The 17218-nt window shown below is 46.4% G+C and overlaps 1 protein-coding gene across 1 annotated transcript; it reads left to right on the forward strand.

The window, feature by feature from the left end:
- The first annotated feature begins 10348 nt into the window (after positions 1–10348).
- On the forward strand, positions 10349–14925 carry LOC100668404 (G-protein coupled receptor-associated sorting protein 2-like). The gene has a single exon (XM_064278642.1). It carries the CDS (start codon positions 11805–11807, stop codon positions 14526–14528), a length of 2724 nt encoding a protein of 907 aa, XP_064134712.1. The 5' UTR covers positions 10349–11804; the 3' UTR covers positions 14529–14925.
- Positions 14926–17218: the final 2293 nt, after the last annotated feature.

Here is a 17218-nt window from a genome sequence, read left to right on the forward strand (position 1 = left end):
ACCATTGGCTAGACTGACTAAAGAAATACAGGAAAGGAAACAAATAACCCGAATAAGAAACGAGAAGGACCACATCACAACAGAACCAACTGAAATTAAAAGAATCATATCAGATTATTACGAAAAATTGTATTCTAACAAATTTGCAAACCTAGAAGAAATGGATGAATTCCTGGAAAAACACTACCTACCTAAACTAACACATTCAGAAGTAGAACAACTAAATAGACCCATAACAAAAAAAGAGGTTGAAACGGTAATCAAAAAACTCCCAACAAAAAAAAACCCTGGCCCAGACGGCTTCACTGCAGAGTTCCACAAAACTTTCAGAGAAAAGTTAACACCACTACTACTGAAGGTATTTCAAAGCATAGAAAATGATGGAATACTACCCAACTCATTCTATGAAGCCACCATCTCCCTGATACCAAAACCAGGTAAAGACATTACAAAAAAAGAAAATTATAGACCTATATCCCTCATGAACATAGATGCAAAAATCCTCAACAAAATTCTAGCCAATAGAATCCAACAACATATCAAAAAAATAATTCACCACGATCAACTGGGATTTATACCAGGTATGCAAGGCTGGTTTAATATCAGGAAAACCATTAATGTAATTCACCACATAAATAAAACAAAAGACAAAAACCACATGATCTTATCAATTGATGCAGAAAAGGCATTTGACAAAGTCCAACACCCATTTATGATAAAAACTCTCACCAAAATAGGAATTGAAGGAAAATTCCTCAACATAATAAAGGGCATCTATGCAAAGCCAACAGCCAATATCACTCTAAATGGAGAGAACCTGAAAGCATTTCCCTTGAGAACGGGAACCAGACAAGGATGCCCTTTATCACTGCTCTTATTCAACACCCTACTTGAAGTCCTAGCCAGGGCAATTAGGCTAGACAAAGAAATAAAGGGTATCCGGATTGGCAACGAGGAAGTAAAGTTAACACTATTTGCAGATGACATGATCTTATACACAGAAAACCCTAAGGAATCCTCCAGAAAACTACTGAAACTAATAGAAGAGTTTGGCAGAGTCTCAGGTTATAAAATAAACACACAAAAATCACTTGGATTCCTCTACATCAACAAAAAGAACACCGAAGAGGAAATAACCAAATCAATACCATTCACAGTAGCCCCCAAGAAGATAAAATACTTAGGAATCAATCTTACCAAGGATGTAAAAGACCTATACAAAGAAAACTACAAAGCTCTACTACAAGAAATTCAAAAGGACATACTTAAGTGGAAAAACATACCTTGCTCATGGATAGGAAGACTTAACATAGTAAAAATGTCTATTCTACCAAAAGCCATCTATACATATAACGCACTTCCGATCCAAATTCCAATGTCATATTTTAAGGGGATAGAGAAACAAATCACCAATTTCATATGGAAGGGAAAGAAGCCCCGGATAAGCAAAGCACCACTGAAAAAGAAGAAGAAAGTGGGAGGCCTCACTCTACCTTATTTCAGAAGCTATTATACAGCCACAGTAGTCAAAACAGCCTGGTACTGGTACAACAACAGGCACATAGACCAATGGAACAGAATTGAGAACCCAGATATAAATCTATCCACGTATGAGCAGCTGATATTTGACAAAGGACCAGTGTCAGTAAGTTGGGGAAAAGATAGTCTTTTTAACAAATGGTGCTGGCATAACTGGATATCCGTTTGCAAAAGAATGAAACAGGACCCATACCTCACACCATGCACAAAAACTAACTCCAAGTGGATCAAAGACCTAAACATAAAGACTAAAACGATACAGATCATGGAAGAAAAAATAGGGACAACCCTAGGAGCCCTAATACAAGGCATAAACAGAATACCAAACATTAGCAAAAATGATGAAGAGAAACCCGATAACTGGGAGCTCCTAAAAATCAAACACCTATGCTCATCTAAAGACTTCACCAAAAGAGTAAAAAGACCACCTACAGACTGGGAAAGAATTTTCAGCTATGACATCTCAGACCAGCGCCTGATCTCTAAAATCTACATGATTCTGTCAAAACTCAACCACAAAAAGACAAACAACCCAATCAAGAAGTGGGCAAAGGATATGAACACACATTTCACTAAAGAAGATATTCAGGCAGCTAACAGATACACGAGAAAATGCTCTCGATCATTACCCATTAGAGAAATGCAAATTAAAACTACGATGAGATTCCATCTCACACCAACAAGGCTGGCATTAATCCAAAAAACACAAAATAATAAATGTTGGAGAGGCTGCGGAGGGATTGGAACTCTTATACACTGCTGGTGGGAATGTAAAATGGTACAACCACTTTGGAAATCTATCTGGCGTTATCTTAAACAGTTAGAAATAGAACTACCATACAACCCAGAAATCCCACTCCTCAGAATATACCCTAGAGATACAAGAGCCTTCACACAAACACATATATGCACACCCATGTTTATTGCAGCTCTGTTTACAATAGCAAAAAGCTGGAAGCAACCAAGGTGTCCATCAACGGATGAATGGGTAAATAAATTGTGGTATATTCACACAATGGAATACTACGCATCGATAAAGAACAGTGACGAATCTGTGAAACATTTCATAACATGGAGGAACCTGGAAGGCATTATGCTGAGCGAAATTAGTCAGAGGCAAAAGGACAAATATTGTATAAGACCACTATTATAAGATCTTGAGAAATAGTAAAAACTGAGAAGAACACATACTTTTGTGGTTATGAAGGGGGGTGGGAGGGAGGGAGGGAGAGGGTTTTTTATTGATTAATCAGTAGATAAGAACTGCTTTGGGTGAAGGGAAAGATAACACTCAGTACATGGAAGGTCAGCTCAATTGGACTGGACCAAAAGCAAAGAAGTTTTCGGGATAAAATAAATGCTTCAGAGGTCAGCGGAGCAGGGGCAGGGGTCTGGGGAAAATGGTTTGAGGGGACTTCTATGTCAATTGGCAAAATAATTCTATTATGAAAACATTCTGCATCCCACTTTGAAATGTGGCATCTGGGGTCTTAAATGCTAACAAGCAGCCATCTAAGATGCATCAATTGGTCTCAACCCACCTGGAGCAAAGGAAAATGAAGAACACCAAGGTCACACGACAACTAGGAGCCCAAGAGACAGAAAGGGCCACATGAACCAGAGACCTACATCATCCTGAGACGAGAAGAACTAGTTGGTGCCCGGCCACAATCGATGACTGCCCTGACAGGGAGCACAACAGAGAACTCCTGAGGGAACAGGAGATCAGTGGGATAAAGACCCCAAATTCTCATAAAAAGACCATACTTAATGGTCTGACTGAGACTAGAGGAATCCCCCGGCGGCCATGCTCCCCAGACCTTCTGTCGGCACAGGACAGGAACCATCCCCGAAGACAACTCATCAGACATGAAAGGGACTGGTCAGCGGGTGGGAGAGAGATGCTGATGAAGAGTGAGCTAATTATATCAGGTGGACACGAGAGGGTGTTGGCAGCTCTTGTCTGGAGGGGGGATGGGAGGATAGAGAGAGAGGGAAGCTGGCAAAATTGTCACGAAAGGAGAGACTGAAAGGGCTGACTCAATAGGGGAAGAGCAGTATGGAGTAAGATGTATGTAAACTTATATGTGACAGACTGATTGGATTTGTAAACGTTCACTTGAAGCTTAATAAAAGTTAATAAAAAAAAAAGAAGAAGAGGATGTAGAACCAGGGATATCATTGCTGATGTCAGATGGATCCTGGCTGAAAGCAGACAATACCAAAAAAGTGTTTACTTGTGTTGTATTGACTCTGCAAAGGCATTTGATTGTGTGGATCATAACAAATTATGGATAACATTGTGAAGAATGGGAATTCCAGAACATTTAATTGTGCTCATGAGGAACCTTTACATAGATCAAGAGGCAGTTGTTTGGACAGAACAAGGGGATACTGAGTGGTTTAAAGTCAGGAAAGGTGTGCCTCAGGGTTGTATTCTTTGACCATACCTATTCAATCTGTATGCTGAGCAAATAATCCGAGAAGCTGGACTATGTGAAGAAGAACGGGGCATCAAGATTGGAGGAAGACTCATTAACAACCTGCGTTATGTAGATGACACAACCTCGCTTGCTGAAAGCAAAGAGGACTTGCAACACTTACTGGTGAAGATGAAAGACTACAGCCTTCAGTATGGATTGCACCTCAACATAAAGAAAACAAAAATCTTAACAACTGAACCAATAAGCAATATCATGGTAAATGGAGAAAAGATTGAAGTTGTAGGAACTTCATTTTACTTGGATCCACAATCAACCCCTGTGGATGCAGCAGTCAAGAAATCAAAGGGCTTATTGCATTGGACAAATCTTCTGCAAAAGACCTCTTTAAAGCATTGAAAAGCAAAGATGTCACTTTGAGGACTAAGGTGTTCTTGACCCAAGCCATGATGTTTTCAAGAACACCTCAAATGCATATAAATACTGGACAGTGAATAAAGAAGACCCAAGAAGATTGACGCTTTTGAATTATGGCATTGGCAAAAATATTGCTAAAAAAAAAAAAACATAAGAACGATCGTGAGGATGGCACAAGAGCAGGCATTGTTCCGTTCTGTTGTACATAGGGTCGCAGTTAGTCGAAACTGACTGAATGGCATCTAAAAACACTTTCGGCAGAAACTCTTAGGCTGGCAGAGTCTTCAGCGTTTGCTTACCGTTTCCTCTCCCAATCTTTGATAGCTCCTTCTCCCTCCCTAGTTTAATTAGGATTCAAAAGTTCCATATCTCGGTTTTGAACTTTCAATGTCTCCCAGACACACCAGAGAACACGCTGTGGTCAGTCAGGTGAGATATCACGTACTAAACAGTCTTTCCACCAGGCGGCGCTCTGGTTAGTAGTCCCTTCTCTGGTTCTGCAAACAGTTTTTAGTTTGAAAACCCACACACAGTGAGCCTCCTTTGGGGCTGGATGTTGCCCTCCAGTTTTGCCCGAGGCTTCCTTCCCTCTTCTGTGGGGGCTGCTTATATCTGAGCAGGCATTCAGGGGAAGCACAGGCAGAGTTTCCTTCATTTCAGGAGGAGGGGGTGCTGGCACTCCCAGAAGGACCTCCAAGAGATCTGTCTTGTGGGTTTCAGAGCCCCAGTGGCCCTGGGGTGGTTTGGGGGGCAGTCTCCACTTAGGTGACCCACCCCCCTCACTCCACTGTAGGAAACTTTCTGTAGGAGTTCATATCAGTCCAGCAGCTGACAGTTACCTGTTGGGGGAAAGGTAGCCACACTACAAACGGATCCCTACGGAGGTCTGTCTAGTTGCTATCAGAACCTGTCCCGTAGTATGTTGGCTGTGGGTGTAGCCACCACTCAAGATGCCTGCTTTCTAGCACACAGCAGCCTCAAGTCAGCAGTTCTCAGCTTTGACTGTAAGAGGTTGCAGACTCATACTGATCCCCAGGGCGGTATATACTGTTGGTTTCAGTGGCCTAAGCTATGGGGTGCAGAGGGAGGCAGGTATAGTGCTGACTATGGGAGCAGACTCCACTGCAGGGGCCTTCTGTAGTAGTTTGCCACAGCCTGGCAACCGACAACTTCCAGGTAGGAGAGGGAGTGTCACTCTCTTCAGATCCCCATGGAGGTCAGCCTTGTTGCTATCAGAGTTCCCCCAGTAAATGGTTGGCTATGAGTGTAGCCTCCACTCAAGACTCCTGCTTCCTAACGCATAGCAGCCTCAGTTGGCAGTCTTCAGTGCCAACCAGAAGTGGGGGCAAACCAATGCTAACTGACCTCCAGGGAGGTTCGTCCTGTTGGTTTTAGACGCCAGAGCTATAGCGTGCACAGAGAGGCATGTAAAGTGCTAACTGTGGAAGCAGAATGCACTGCAGGGGCCTTCCGTAGCAATTCACAGCAGGCGTGCAGTTGACAATGTCCAGGTGGGCGAGGGGCTGTCATACTCTAAAGGGGCCTTCAGGGAGGTCTGCCTTGCTATCAGAGCCCTCCCTGTAGTATATTGTCTGTGGGTGTAGCCTCCACTAAGGATGCCATCTTCCTAGCACACAGCAGCCTCAGTCAGCAGTCCTCATCACTGACTGAAAAGGGGAGCAGACCAGAACTGACTCCTGGGGAGGTCTGTCCTGTTGGTTTCAGAGGCCTGAGCTATGGAGTGCACAGGGAGGCAGGTAAAGAGTGTTGACTATGAGAGCAGACCCCACCGCATGGGCCTACTATAGCAATTTGCAGTAGGTTTGCAACTGATAGTGTCTAGGTGGTGGCGGTGCTGGCACATCCCAAACGGACCTCTGGGGAGATCTGCCTTGTTGATTTTAGGGCAGAAGCTTGGGGTCCTGTCTCTTTGCACAGGCAGGGGCTGTGGTGGTTAGGGAAGCAGACTCTTTTTCTGGGACCACTACCCCAGTTCATAGCAGTCGGTGGCCTGTGTGGCTGGGGGGAGAGGCAGGGACTGTGGGAGAAGCGATTTTCCTACTGTATGCTACTTGTTGATTCGTTGATTCTTGCCTGTCTGCAGTTCCCTGCTGCTTTCCTCTTTTCCCGAATCCAGAGTCCCTCAAAGCCGAGCACCATTTCCTTGTATTTGTCGGGGAGGGTTGGAACAATGGTCTATTTATGCCACCATCTTCCCAGAAACCCGATGTAGGCATTCTTGACCAAGGATATTAAGAAGTGGCCCGCCTCTACTCTTTTTCCTATCTTGCTGGCTGGATGCAGGCTACGAGAGGCCCTATCATGGTGAGGCAGGAAGTGATGGTTAGGTAACAAGAAACACCAACAAAATGTTCTATGGACTTCTTATTACTCTATTTTACAAATGTAATTTGATAATCCATTAATCGGCAATATTTGCTGGCCTTGTGGAAATTCAGGATTTCTTTTGCCTGAAAAAGTAACTACCTTCCTTTACCAACTTCTGAAGGTCGACAGTTCAAATCCACCAGCCATCCTTGGAAACCCTATGGAGCAGCTCTACCCTGACCTATAGGGTCATTATGAATTGGGATTGACTCAACAGCAACAGGTTTGGTTGGTTTTTGGGTGGCATCCTTGGGTGGCATAACCCATTAAGCACTCAGCTACTAACCGAAAGGTTGGCAGTACAAAGCTACCCAGAGGCACCCCAGGAGACAGGCCTGCTTCTGAAAGGTCACAGCCTTAGAAACGCTATGGAGTACAGTTCTACTCTGCACATTGACTCGACAGCAACAGGTTTTACAAGCCTCTAGAAATGAGCTCTGGTGTCGCAGTGATTAAGCTCTTGGCTGAAAACTGAGAGGTCAGCTGTTCAAACCCACCAGCCACTCCACGAGAGAAAGATGTGGCAGTCTGCTTCCGTAAAGATTACAGCCTTGAAAACCCTATGGGACAGTTCTGCTCTGTCCTATAGGGTCGCTATGAGTTGGAATCGACTCGAGGGCAAAGGGTTTGGTTTTTTGGTTTGATATAGATCTAGAAATCCTCAAGGGGCATTTCCCATGTGCTGAATGTCATTGGTTTTCACACAATTTGTCCAGATTTGCTGCTATTCTAAGCTTTTTTCAGGCAATTCATCCCCTCCAACTGCTTTCTAATTTTCCCACTCTCCATACCCTGTGTCCTCATGATGTCAGAGTTGAGTATGAGACTAAACTCCAAAGTCATGTTGGAGAGGGTCTGTGTTGCGCTCTTTTAGGTTACACTTTATTATTGGGATATGCAACCCAGAGTGTTACAGACCCTATTATAAAACAGCACTTTCTGGACTTATTTATAACCCTGCCATTATTATGACAGACATGCAGTTGAAGGTGATGTTGGAAGAAGCACAGATAGGAGTCCTGATTCCACGGTTGCTATTAGAATACTCTGCTACCCTAATGACAAGGCTGTATTCCTAAGCTGAGCTCATAGTTCCAGGCTGTCTTCCCTCAGGATGAATTCTCTTGCAGCAAATCCCACCACCCCTGCATATGACCTGAAAGTAGTCTGGTGTCAGACCTCCGCACCAGTTCACCCAACGCGCCCTGACTCAAGCAGTGAACACAGTGAACGCAGCCTGAGTTCCTTCTTGGAGGCTCCTCAGCCTTTTCTGCCAAGTAGATGGTAGACTTCCTTTGGACCCATTTCACCAGTTACTTCACCAGACATGTTCCAGGGATGATACCCCACACCCACCCCAAGTAAAGGAATCATGAGTACCTTTCAAGCGGCTTCCGGCCCACTCACAATGGGACCTGTGTAAGGTTCCCTGCAGGCTTTCAAATCTGCCTTCCCATTAGAAACCTGAGTAGGGGCTTGTAAAGCGACCCCTGGGGGGGAGACAGATCTGTGCTACCCAAGCAGATTTCTGACCTCAGCTATGCAAAAAAAATGCAGAAGACCTTGGTAAATTTAGCAAAAGAATGTCCTACCTCCTGGGGGTCAGACTGTCAGCATTCCCCAGGCGTGCCCCCCTCTTCCCTCTGCATATCCCAGCCCCAGCCTGCTTGGTCCTGACCGCGGGGACTTTAGCTCCTGTGTAAAGCTCCTGAAACTCAGAGTGGGAGAGGGGACAGGTTCTAAGAATGCCCGTGTTTGGGCTCGACCTTGGACAAAAAGAGAGACCCCAGAAAGGCGGTTGACCTAAGGCAAATGTACGACAGAAGCGAGCCAAGTTAAGATCAGTGGGCAAAAACAGGGCCTTGTTTACCTCGATTGAGGAGGCGATTATGAGCTGCATAAGCAAGGGCTATGCTGCTTCTTAAGTTCACGTGTATTTACGAGGGAGGTGAAGTGGGGCCGTGGGGAGGGAGAAGGGTAGAGAATGTTGAATCAATCCAGCTGTTTTTGTATCCTGGGCTGAACATTCGCGGTGTGGACTCCGATTTGGTTCGGAAATTCAGATTAGTTGCTAGTCGTGGCACTGGAGAGTGGAACCTTGACTACTGCAATCTGTTGGGCTGAAGGCCATTCTAAAAGGAGATAAAGTGTTTCAGTGGTAGAATTCTCACCCTCCAAGTGGGAGATCTAGGTTAGATTCTTGGCCAAAGTACCCTCAGGCACAGCCATCACCATTCAACCAGGGGAGGGGGAGCTACTTAGCAAGCAGCTGGCAATGTTGCCCAGGGGGGCTTTGGTATTCATCCGCGGCTCTCCCCGACCTCCGCTCTTGCCCCCACCCCCATCCGCCCCCTCTCCCCTCATATGCAGCGCCAAAATGTGGTGGTGGTCCCTATGTAAATGCCGCACAGTCGGGGGCCAGGCTGGTGCTAACTGGCCTCTCCAAGCTGGGGCTCCTTCCGGCCCCGCCCACCTCCGGCTCGGAACTGCGGTGGGCCTGACGGGGGGCGTCGAGCCCATTCGCGCCGCGTATCCCTCCGCCCCCCTCCAGTCGACCTCGCCGCCAGCGCTTCGTGCCGCACTCCTGCGCAGCCCCTGCCCGCTTTGGTGCAGCAGCGCGGGGGCGGCGGCGTCTGTTTGCCATCTGACCGCACGGACGACGGTGGGGATCCCGGTGAGGAGCCGCGAGAGGACGGGGAGACGACGACCTGGCCCGGGCCCGTGAAGGCAAGTGGGGGCGGAGTGGGCCTCAGAAGAGGGGTCCTGCCGCCGCCGACCGTCTGACCGCCTGCCCCTCAGGCCTCGGCAGCCTAGCAAGGAGGAGGGGACCCGGACGAGCGGGTCCCTGAGAGAGGTGCGCAGCGCCCGCGAGCCCTGGCGGTGAGAAGGCGGAGACCGGCGCGGGCCGGGCCACGGGCCGCCGAGGGGTGGCCCCAGAGGCACCTCAGCCCCTCTGGGAAGGAAGCGCGCCAGTCGCTTCCCGGCCAGCTTTCCAGCGCCCTCGCCCCGCCTCCCCCGTGTCTGCTGGGCGAGGGCTGTGCGGGAGAAATGGCGGAGGGGTGCGGAGCTGGGGACGGGGCGCCCGGCGGCTGCCAGAGGAGGGGCTGTGGTCAGCTCGGTGCGGACGTGCAGGGGGCGGGTCGCGTTCGCTACTCGGGGCGCTGACTCTGGAAAGGGGCCTTTTGGGCCCTGCGTCCTGGGTGCTGCCCCTTCTTCTGGGCCCCCGTTGACGCCAAAGCCTCTTGTTTGCGCAGTAGGTATCTCGGATTCCACCAGGCCGCAGTGTGCGTCTGCAGCGGAGAGCCTTGAGAAAAAGGAGGAGCAAGAAAGTGGTTCGGATTTCTGGAGGTGTGTGGGGAATGTGAGGGTGGGCGGCAGGCACTGACTGAAGACCCTCATTTGGGGTTGGGTAACTGCCACCAGAGAAGGTTCTGGAACCCGGTGCACCTCCTAGTCTTCCCGTTGCTACCAGTGTTCTAGGCACTTCTCCCTTTCTCTCCTCCCCGCCCCACCACCACTTTCCCGCCATATTTGGGATAGGAAAAGATGGGCTTTGGTGGTGGAATGGACTAGGCAGTTAGGATTACAGGTACTACTTACCAATTTGCTTTCCAGAGTATGCAGACGCCTTCCTCCCAGTTTATGCCCTGCAGGGCAAGGGGGTGTGGTTCCGCTATTGGTGTATTCTCAGAATTAGTGGAGGAGTAATGGGGAGAGAGGCAGAGGAGAAGTTTGTTATCTCTGGAACCTAGAGACAGTGATCCTAAACACAAACTGGAGAATATTCTACCAACAGAACCCTGAATGACAGATAATATTGGGATCTCTCCATTTGGTGTTGACCTGTCCACCAAGTATTCATTTGCTGCCATTGTCTCTTGATTGTCTTAATTTTTCATGTTTGTCTGTAGGCCTGCTTTAGAGCTGGTCAGTTCTGTAAGGAAGGAAAAGAGGAAGATACTGGCTCAAACCTCTGGAGGTTGGTATGCAGGGGGGAAATGTCTGGGAACGGCTAGAGAATGAGATCATTTTCCAAGCAGATGTAAGGTGTCCTCCACTTCTCTATTTTCTGTCACATTTCCATACTGTCACAGCATCCGTATAGGGAATATTAGATATATTGGGGCTGTAACTGGGAGGAGCAGATCTAAGAACAGGGACTAAGGAGATTTGGCACATTAGACAAGTTGGACCCTTCAATGGAAAGGGAGGTATTTGTGTTAGGGGCCATGGTCCATGCCTGTTTACCAAGTACTCAGACTCCATTTTTTCCTGTTTGTTTACTTGTGCACAGGACTGCTGACAGGTCTGCTGTAGGGCTTGACACCACTGAAAGCAAGGAAACCAACCGAACTAAAGGAGGGGGAAATCACACCAGCCAGATTGGTGCAGGTTGGTATGGGAGTGGGTAGAGTTTTGGGGTGGGTCCTTTAGTCGTTAGGGTCCAGTCCAGGGGCTCCTTGGCCTCTCTCGTTGATATCCCACTTTTTACCACTCCCTCGCCTGTTTTGTAGTAAGCATAGTAGTGTGACGGCTCTGGGAGTAAGGAGCACGGGTGAAATGAGGAGATAGAGAAACTGTTTCAGATAGTCTAGCTGTCCCATCAAGCATTCAAGGTCCAGTCTCCCTGTGTGAGTATCTGCATGGGGTGGCACAATTGGAAGAGACTTGAAGGCCCATTTCCTTTGTTTCTCCCTAGATCTACTTCCAGTGGCATCTCTGGTGGTGCTGGAGTTGCTGCTGATCGCCATCTTTAACAGGTCTGCACCTACCCAGGAACCATCCATCCTCCCCTAGCTCGGTTGTACCTCTTCTGCACGTTGTATTATTGGCAGAGGCTGTATTTGTGAAGGAGGTTGATTGACTACTGGAGCGCAGATTGATTTAATTCTCGTTTCCAAGCTTATAGCCTGAGTCACGCAAAGACCATAGTGTGAAGATACAAACCTGTGACAGATCTGTGGTTGAGGCTGAGACTGGGTAGGGGTACATAACTGGGCCCTCTGTGTAACTGGGACCATGACTGGGGCTGAGATTGAGCCTTGCACACAGGCCAAGTCTGAAAAGAAGGCTGGTGAAGAGGTTGGGAGTGGGGCTGAGAGGGAGACTGAAGTTCCTCTGGTGGTCAGACCCAAGGTTAGAACCCAGGCCCAGGTAATGACTGGGGCACAGCCCAAAACGAAAGCCAAAGCAATGACTGGAGCATGGCCCAGAAGTGAGGCCCAGGCAATATCTGGAGCACGACCCAAAACTGAGGCCATGGCAGTAGCTGGGGCACGGCCCAAAACCGAGGCCAAGGCAATGGCTGGGGCACGGCCCAAATCTGAGGCCAAGGCAGTGGCTGGGGCACGGCCCAAATCTGAGGCCAAGGCAGTGGCTGGGGCATGGCCCAAAACTGAGGCCATGGCAATAGCTGGGGCATGGCCCAAAACTGAGGCCATGGCAATAGCTGGGGCATGGCCCAAAACAGAAGTCATAGCAACAGCAGGGGCATGGCGCAAAACTGAGGGCCTGGCAATGGGTGGGGCACGGCCTAAGACTGAGTCCAAGGCAGTGGCTGGGGCAAGGCCCAAGGATGAAGCCCAGGCATGGGCCCAGACTGAATTTGGGGCTGAGGCAATGTCCGAGACAGAGGAAGTGACTCAAACTAATGCCATAGCCTGGCCACTGGTCAGTACCGAGTCTCGGTTAGTTGCTAAAACTAAGGCACTGTCTATGGATAGGGAACTGGTTGATGTGGAGGATGACGCCTTATCTGGCACAAATGCACAAGCCGGAGTCCAGCCCTGGTTTGGGCCAGGGGAGGAGAGTAATATGGGGTCTTGGTGCTATCCCAGGCCCAGGGCCAAACAAGAGGCCTCAGATGAGTCTGGATTTTGGTCAGCAGATGAGACCTCTACAATGTCTCCTTTCTGGGCGGGGGAAGAGACCAGTATCAGATCATGGCCCAAGGAAGAGGCCAGTTCTAGGTCCAGGCACAGGGCTAAACAACAGACCAATACCCGGTCCAGGCCCAGGATGAAGCAAGGACCCTGTATTGATTCTAGGTCTGGGTCTGAGGATGAGGCTGGCAATCTTTACAGCCTCTGGGCTGGAGAAAATACCAATATTCTATCTAGGCCCAGAGCCAGGGAGGAGGCAAATATCAGGTCCAAGCTTAGGACAAAGAGAGAGGATTGTTTTGAGTCTGGGTCTGAAGATGAATTCTATAAGGAATTCTGGTTTTTGCCTGAAGAGGCCAATAGCAGATTCAGGCCAAGAGACAGGAAAGAGCCTAATACCAGTTTGAAGCCCAGGGCCCAGAAAGATGCTAATAACAGGGATAGGGTCAAACAAGAGCCCAGGTCTGAGGAGGAGGTCATTATTGGTTCCTGGTTCTGGGCAGAAAAAGAGGCCAGTATGGGGGCTGGGGCTGTGGCCAGCTATGAATCCATGCCAGGGGCTGGGGAGGGGGCTATTTTGGGATCTTTGTTGTGGACCGAGGATGAGGCCACTGCGGGGGCTGGGGCCAGAGAGATGGCCAGGCCAGAGTCTGAAGAGGCCATATTTGGGTCCTGGTTTTGGGACAGAGATGAAGCCTGCTTTGACCTAAATCCCAGCCCTGTGTATAAGGCCAGTTGCCGGTTCAGTGGTTTAGCTGAGCAGGAAATTAATGTATTATCCAGGCCCAAAAGCTGGGAAGAGGTCAATGTTGAATTCAAACCTGTTCCTTGTCATGGGCTTGGTTTCCCATCCATAAGCCCCTTTAAGATTCCTGAAGAAGCAATAGCTGAACTCTCTGAAATGACTGAGGGAAACCTCAAGCAAATAGAACAGAACCCAGAAGGGGAAGAGCAGGAATCTTTGCTTCAGCCCAATCAGAATGAGCCTGATCCTGTGTTCCCATTTCAGTATGAGCCTTCCTACCTTTCAGTCGAGGAAATTCGACAGCATCTTAAGGCCAAGGAGTGTGCAGAGCCTGGGAGTTGGTTGTGCAAGTGCGTACAGTGTGAGCTTAGAATCGGTTCTGAAGAGTTCGAAGAACTCCTTTTATTAATGGATAAAATTCAGGATCCTTTTATTCAGGAAATATCCAAAATTGCCATGGGTACGAAAAGTGCTTCTCAATGTACCCGAGATTTCATTCGAGACTCAGGTGTTGTCTCACTTATTGAAACCTTGCTGAATTATCCCTCCTCTCGAGATAGGTCAAGGTTTTTAGAAAACCTGATTCATATGGCTCCACCTCATCCAAATCGAAACATGATTGAGACATTCATATGTCAGGTTTGTGAGGAGACCCTTGTTCGTAACTTGGATTCCCCTGAGCAGCTGTCTGGAATAAAAATAGTTAGAGACCTCACTGCTACTACTGACTATCACACACTGGTGGCCAGTTACATATCAGGGTTTCTTAGCTTATTAGGTACAGGCAATAGGAAAACGAGATTTCACATTCTGAAAGTGTTACTGAATTTGTCTGAAAATCCTAACGTGGCAAAAAAAGTATTCAGTGCTAAAGCCCTATCAATATTTGTAGGCCTCTTTAATGTAAAAGAGACAAATGATAATATCAAAATTGTTATTAAGATGTTTCAGAATATGAGTAATAATATAAAAAAGGGAGTAATGTGCTCAATTGATGATGATGAGTTCAGTCTTGAACCACTTGTTTCAGCATTTCATGAATTGGAGGCATTAGCTAAGGAATTAGAAGCCCAAATAAACAGTCGAAAAGGTCGTAGGGTGGGAAAACGAAGTTAGTACGGTAAACCACCTGCCTCTGATCAGCCTTATGGTTCCAAAGAACCCGGAGCAGTGCTTTGGTTTTCAGTCTGGTTTGATGTTGTAACTTGTTTTTAATGCTGATGTTAACGTCATACAATTCTTGGTTTGAGCTGGATCATTTCATGGATGCCAAATGAATATTAGAACTGAAAACGCATTTGTTGATAGTTGTCTTGTTCAGATTGCAGTATTTTTTAGTACTGAGCTTCCAATGAACTGTGTCACCTAAGTAAGTTCCCCTTGTCTGTCATTTTAATATATGATTCTCTATTTGAGTCTAGTTGTGTTTTCAATAAAGTTACGTGTTAAAGCCAGCAGAAATGAGCCACCTTCTTCAGCTTAAAAACCAGGTGCGGAGACATTGTGCACACATACAAACACATAATCAGTAGTACCACAGACATGCTCACTGGAAAATCCCATTCTCCAAACAAGAAGGCAGCGATTACCCTGGGCTACAGTACTCAGAAAATGCTTCAAAGAAAAGGAACCCACTTTAAATTGGTTACTGAAGGGTAGGATAAGATGAGTCATTAGGTTATTCCTGCAAGTGGGCAGGACTGGTGTGAAAAAAGGCACAGAACTGGAAAATCTGTTCTAGTAGCAGAGGTGTACCCAGTCCACCTAGGAATAGGTGAGAGTTCACTGAGGGATGCAGTTGGAAAGTTGGGAGGAGGCCAGTTTTGGAGAGCCAAGTAGGCCAAACCTTGTACATTTCATAATAAATACAAAGTACAAGTGTTACTACAATGCCACCTAAAGGGTAAAAGTGTAGGATAGCACACTAATTAAATGGCGTCAAGAATAGGATTTCTTTTGTGAGCCTGGTCTAAGGAAAGCATTCAGGGAATGCCATGCAGCCACTGAAAAGATAATGTATGGATTTATTTAGTGACAAAATGACCTTGATGCTTCTAATATTTTGTGAAATAGAGAATGTGATGTCATCTATGGAAAATTGGATCCCATTTTTTAAATGGGAGTAAGCAATTTCTGTGCAACTTCATAGGATTTGATTAGTCTGGAATAAAATAAACTGTTAAGTCTCAAACAGATATTAGAGAAATACTGCAATTAATAAGACGGATTTTTTCCTTTTACTATGTTAACGTTTAGTGTCTCAAGTGGTAGGTGGGCATATTGGAAAGGATAGTTATGTAAATGAACATACTGTGTTAAAAAGAATTCTTTCATGTAAAATGACTTCAAGGAGTTGGCAAGGGAATGAGACGAGAAAAACTGGCTTTTTAAATGAAATGTTTTAAAGGAAAAAAAACAAGTTTATTAGTCTCTTGCCGTACAAAAACGGCAGCTTTTCCACATAACTATTACATTGCATAACATGTTATTACATAACATCTCCTCTTGGGGTGATGAAAAAGTTCGGAACTAGATAATGGTGATGGTTGTTCAACGTTGTGAATGTACTTTATGCCCCTGAATTGTACACTTCAAAATAGTTAAATGATAAATTTTATGTGTATTTTACAACAATTAAAAAAGATCATAGCATACCTTCAGAGAAGAGAATTGCAAAAGTCTGGGATAGAGTTGGTTTGGAAGGGAATCCAGACTTTGGGGAAATATCAAAGGTTTTATTATTTTCAGACATAGTAAAAGTATTTTTTGGTTTGAGCATGCTGCACTGTTAATTTTTAAAAAGGTAAAACTGCAACTCCTGAAAATTAAAAATGAACATGTGAAAGATTGATACACCACATTGATGAACAATTGCCAAGATGGTGAAAACGGTTTAAGGAGGTAAGTGTGTGTGTACGTTATACACAGTATAAATATATAAACATAAAATACATACAAAACTGCATATACACGTAGGCAAGTTAATAAGTTAGGATAACATTGCTGGGTAAATACTAGTAAATATCTTAAAAACCAAACCTGGTGCCATCGAGTCAATTCCAACACCTAGCGACCCTATAGGACTACCCCATAGAGTTTCCAAGGAGTGCCTGGCAGATTCGAACTGTGGACCCTTTGGTTAGCAGCTGTAGCACTTAACCACTACACCACCGGGGTTTCCGGTTAATATCTTACAGGGCAGTAAACACTAACCTTTGTGTGAGGTTAACTGTTCACTGGAGAGAAACATTTCCGTATCTACAGAGTTGGAAAATAGCCCAATCAATAGAAAGGAAGCCCAGCACTGCACTGCGATAACAACTAGGAACCTATGTTGTCTTTACCCAAGTTTTGGATATTTTTTTTCTGCCAGTGAAAAGTGTTTTCCAACTGAATAGTATGTGAAGGTAATGAAGTAGAGAAAGTGGTAGTTTTGCTTCCCTTCATAAACCATAAATGTTAACAAGGATCATCCTGGTGTTGGAAATTGGAGTTTGAATGTTTTGCTTCTCAGTTATTTTTCAAGCCCAAACCTGACTGTATTGGGTTTTAATATGTCACTGGAGTATTATATAAAAAATATCAAAAATCAGTTAGTCTCCAAGATCTTCACTGAGTGAGTGTTCCTTGCCAGCCCTGTGTCCCTACAGAGCAGGCACAGGCCGGTGGCTGGAAGCCTTGGCTCCAAAGCCAGCCTTCTTACCAGCCCCATCTCCTCCACCAGGGTCTGAAGTTTCAGGTTCTTCCTCTAGCAAGCAGAAAGCACCAGCTCCACCCCAGAGGCAGAAGATTCTGCCATCCGTGCA

Source organism: Loxodonta africana, chromosome X (assembly GCF_030014295.1).
Source record: "Loxodonta africana isolate mLoxAfr1 chromosome X, mLoxAfr1.hap2, whole genome shotgun sequence".
NCBI classification, from domain to species: domain Eukaryota; kingdom Metazoa; phylum Chordata; class Mammalia; order Proboscidea; family Elephantidae; genus Loxodonta; species Loxodonta africana.

Excerpts from the sequence above, each read along its gene's own strand:
- LOC100668404 (XM_064278642.1), top strand. The coding sequence starts at position 11,805 with ATGACTGGGGCTGAGATTGAGCCTTGCACACAGGCCAAGTCTGAAAAG.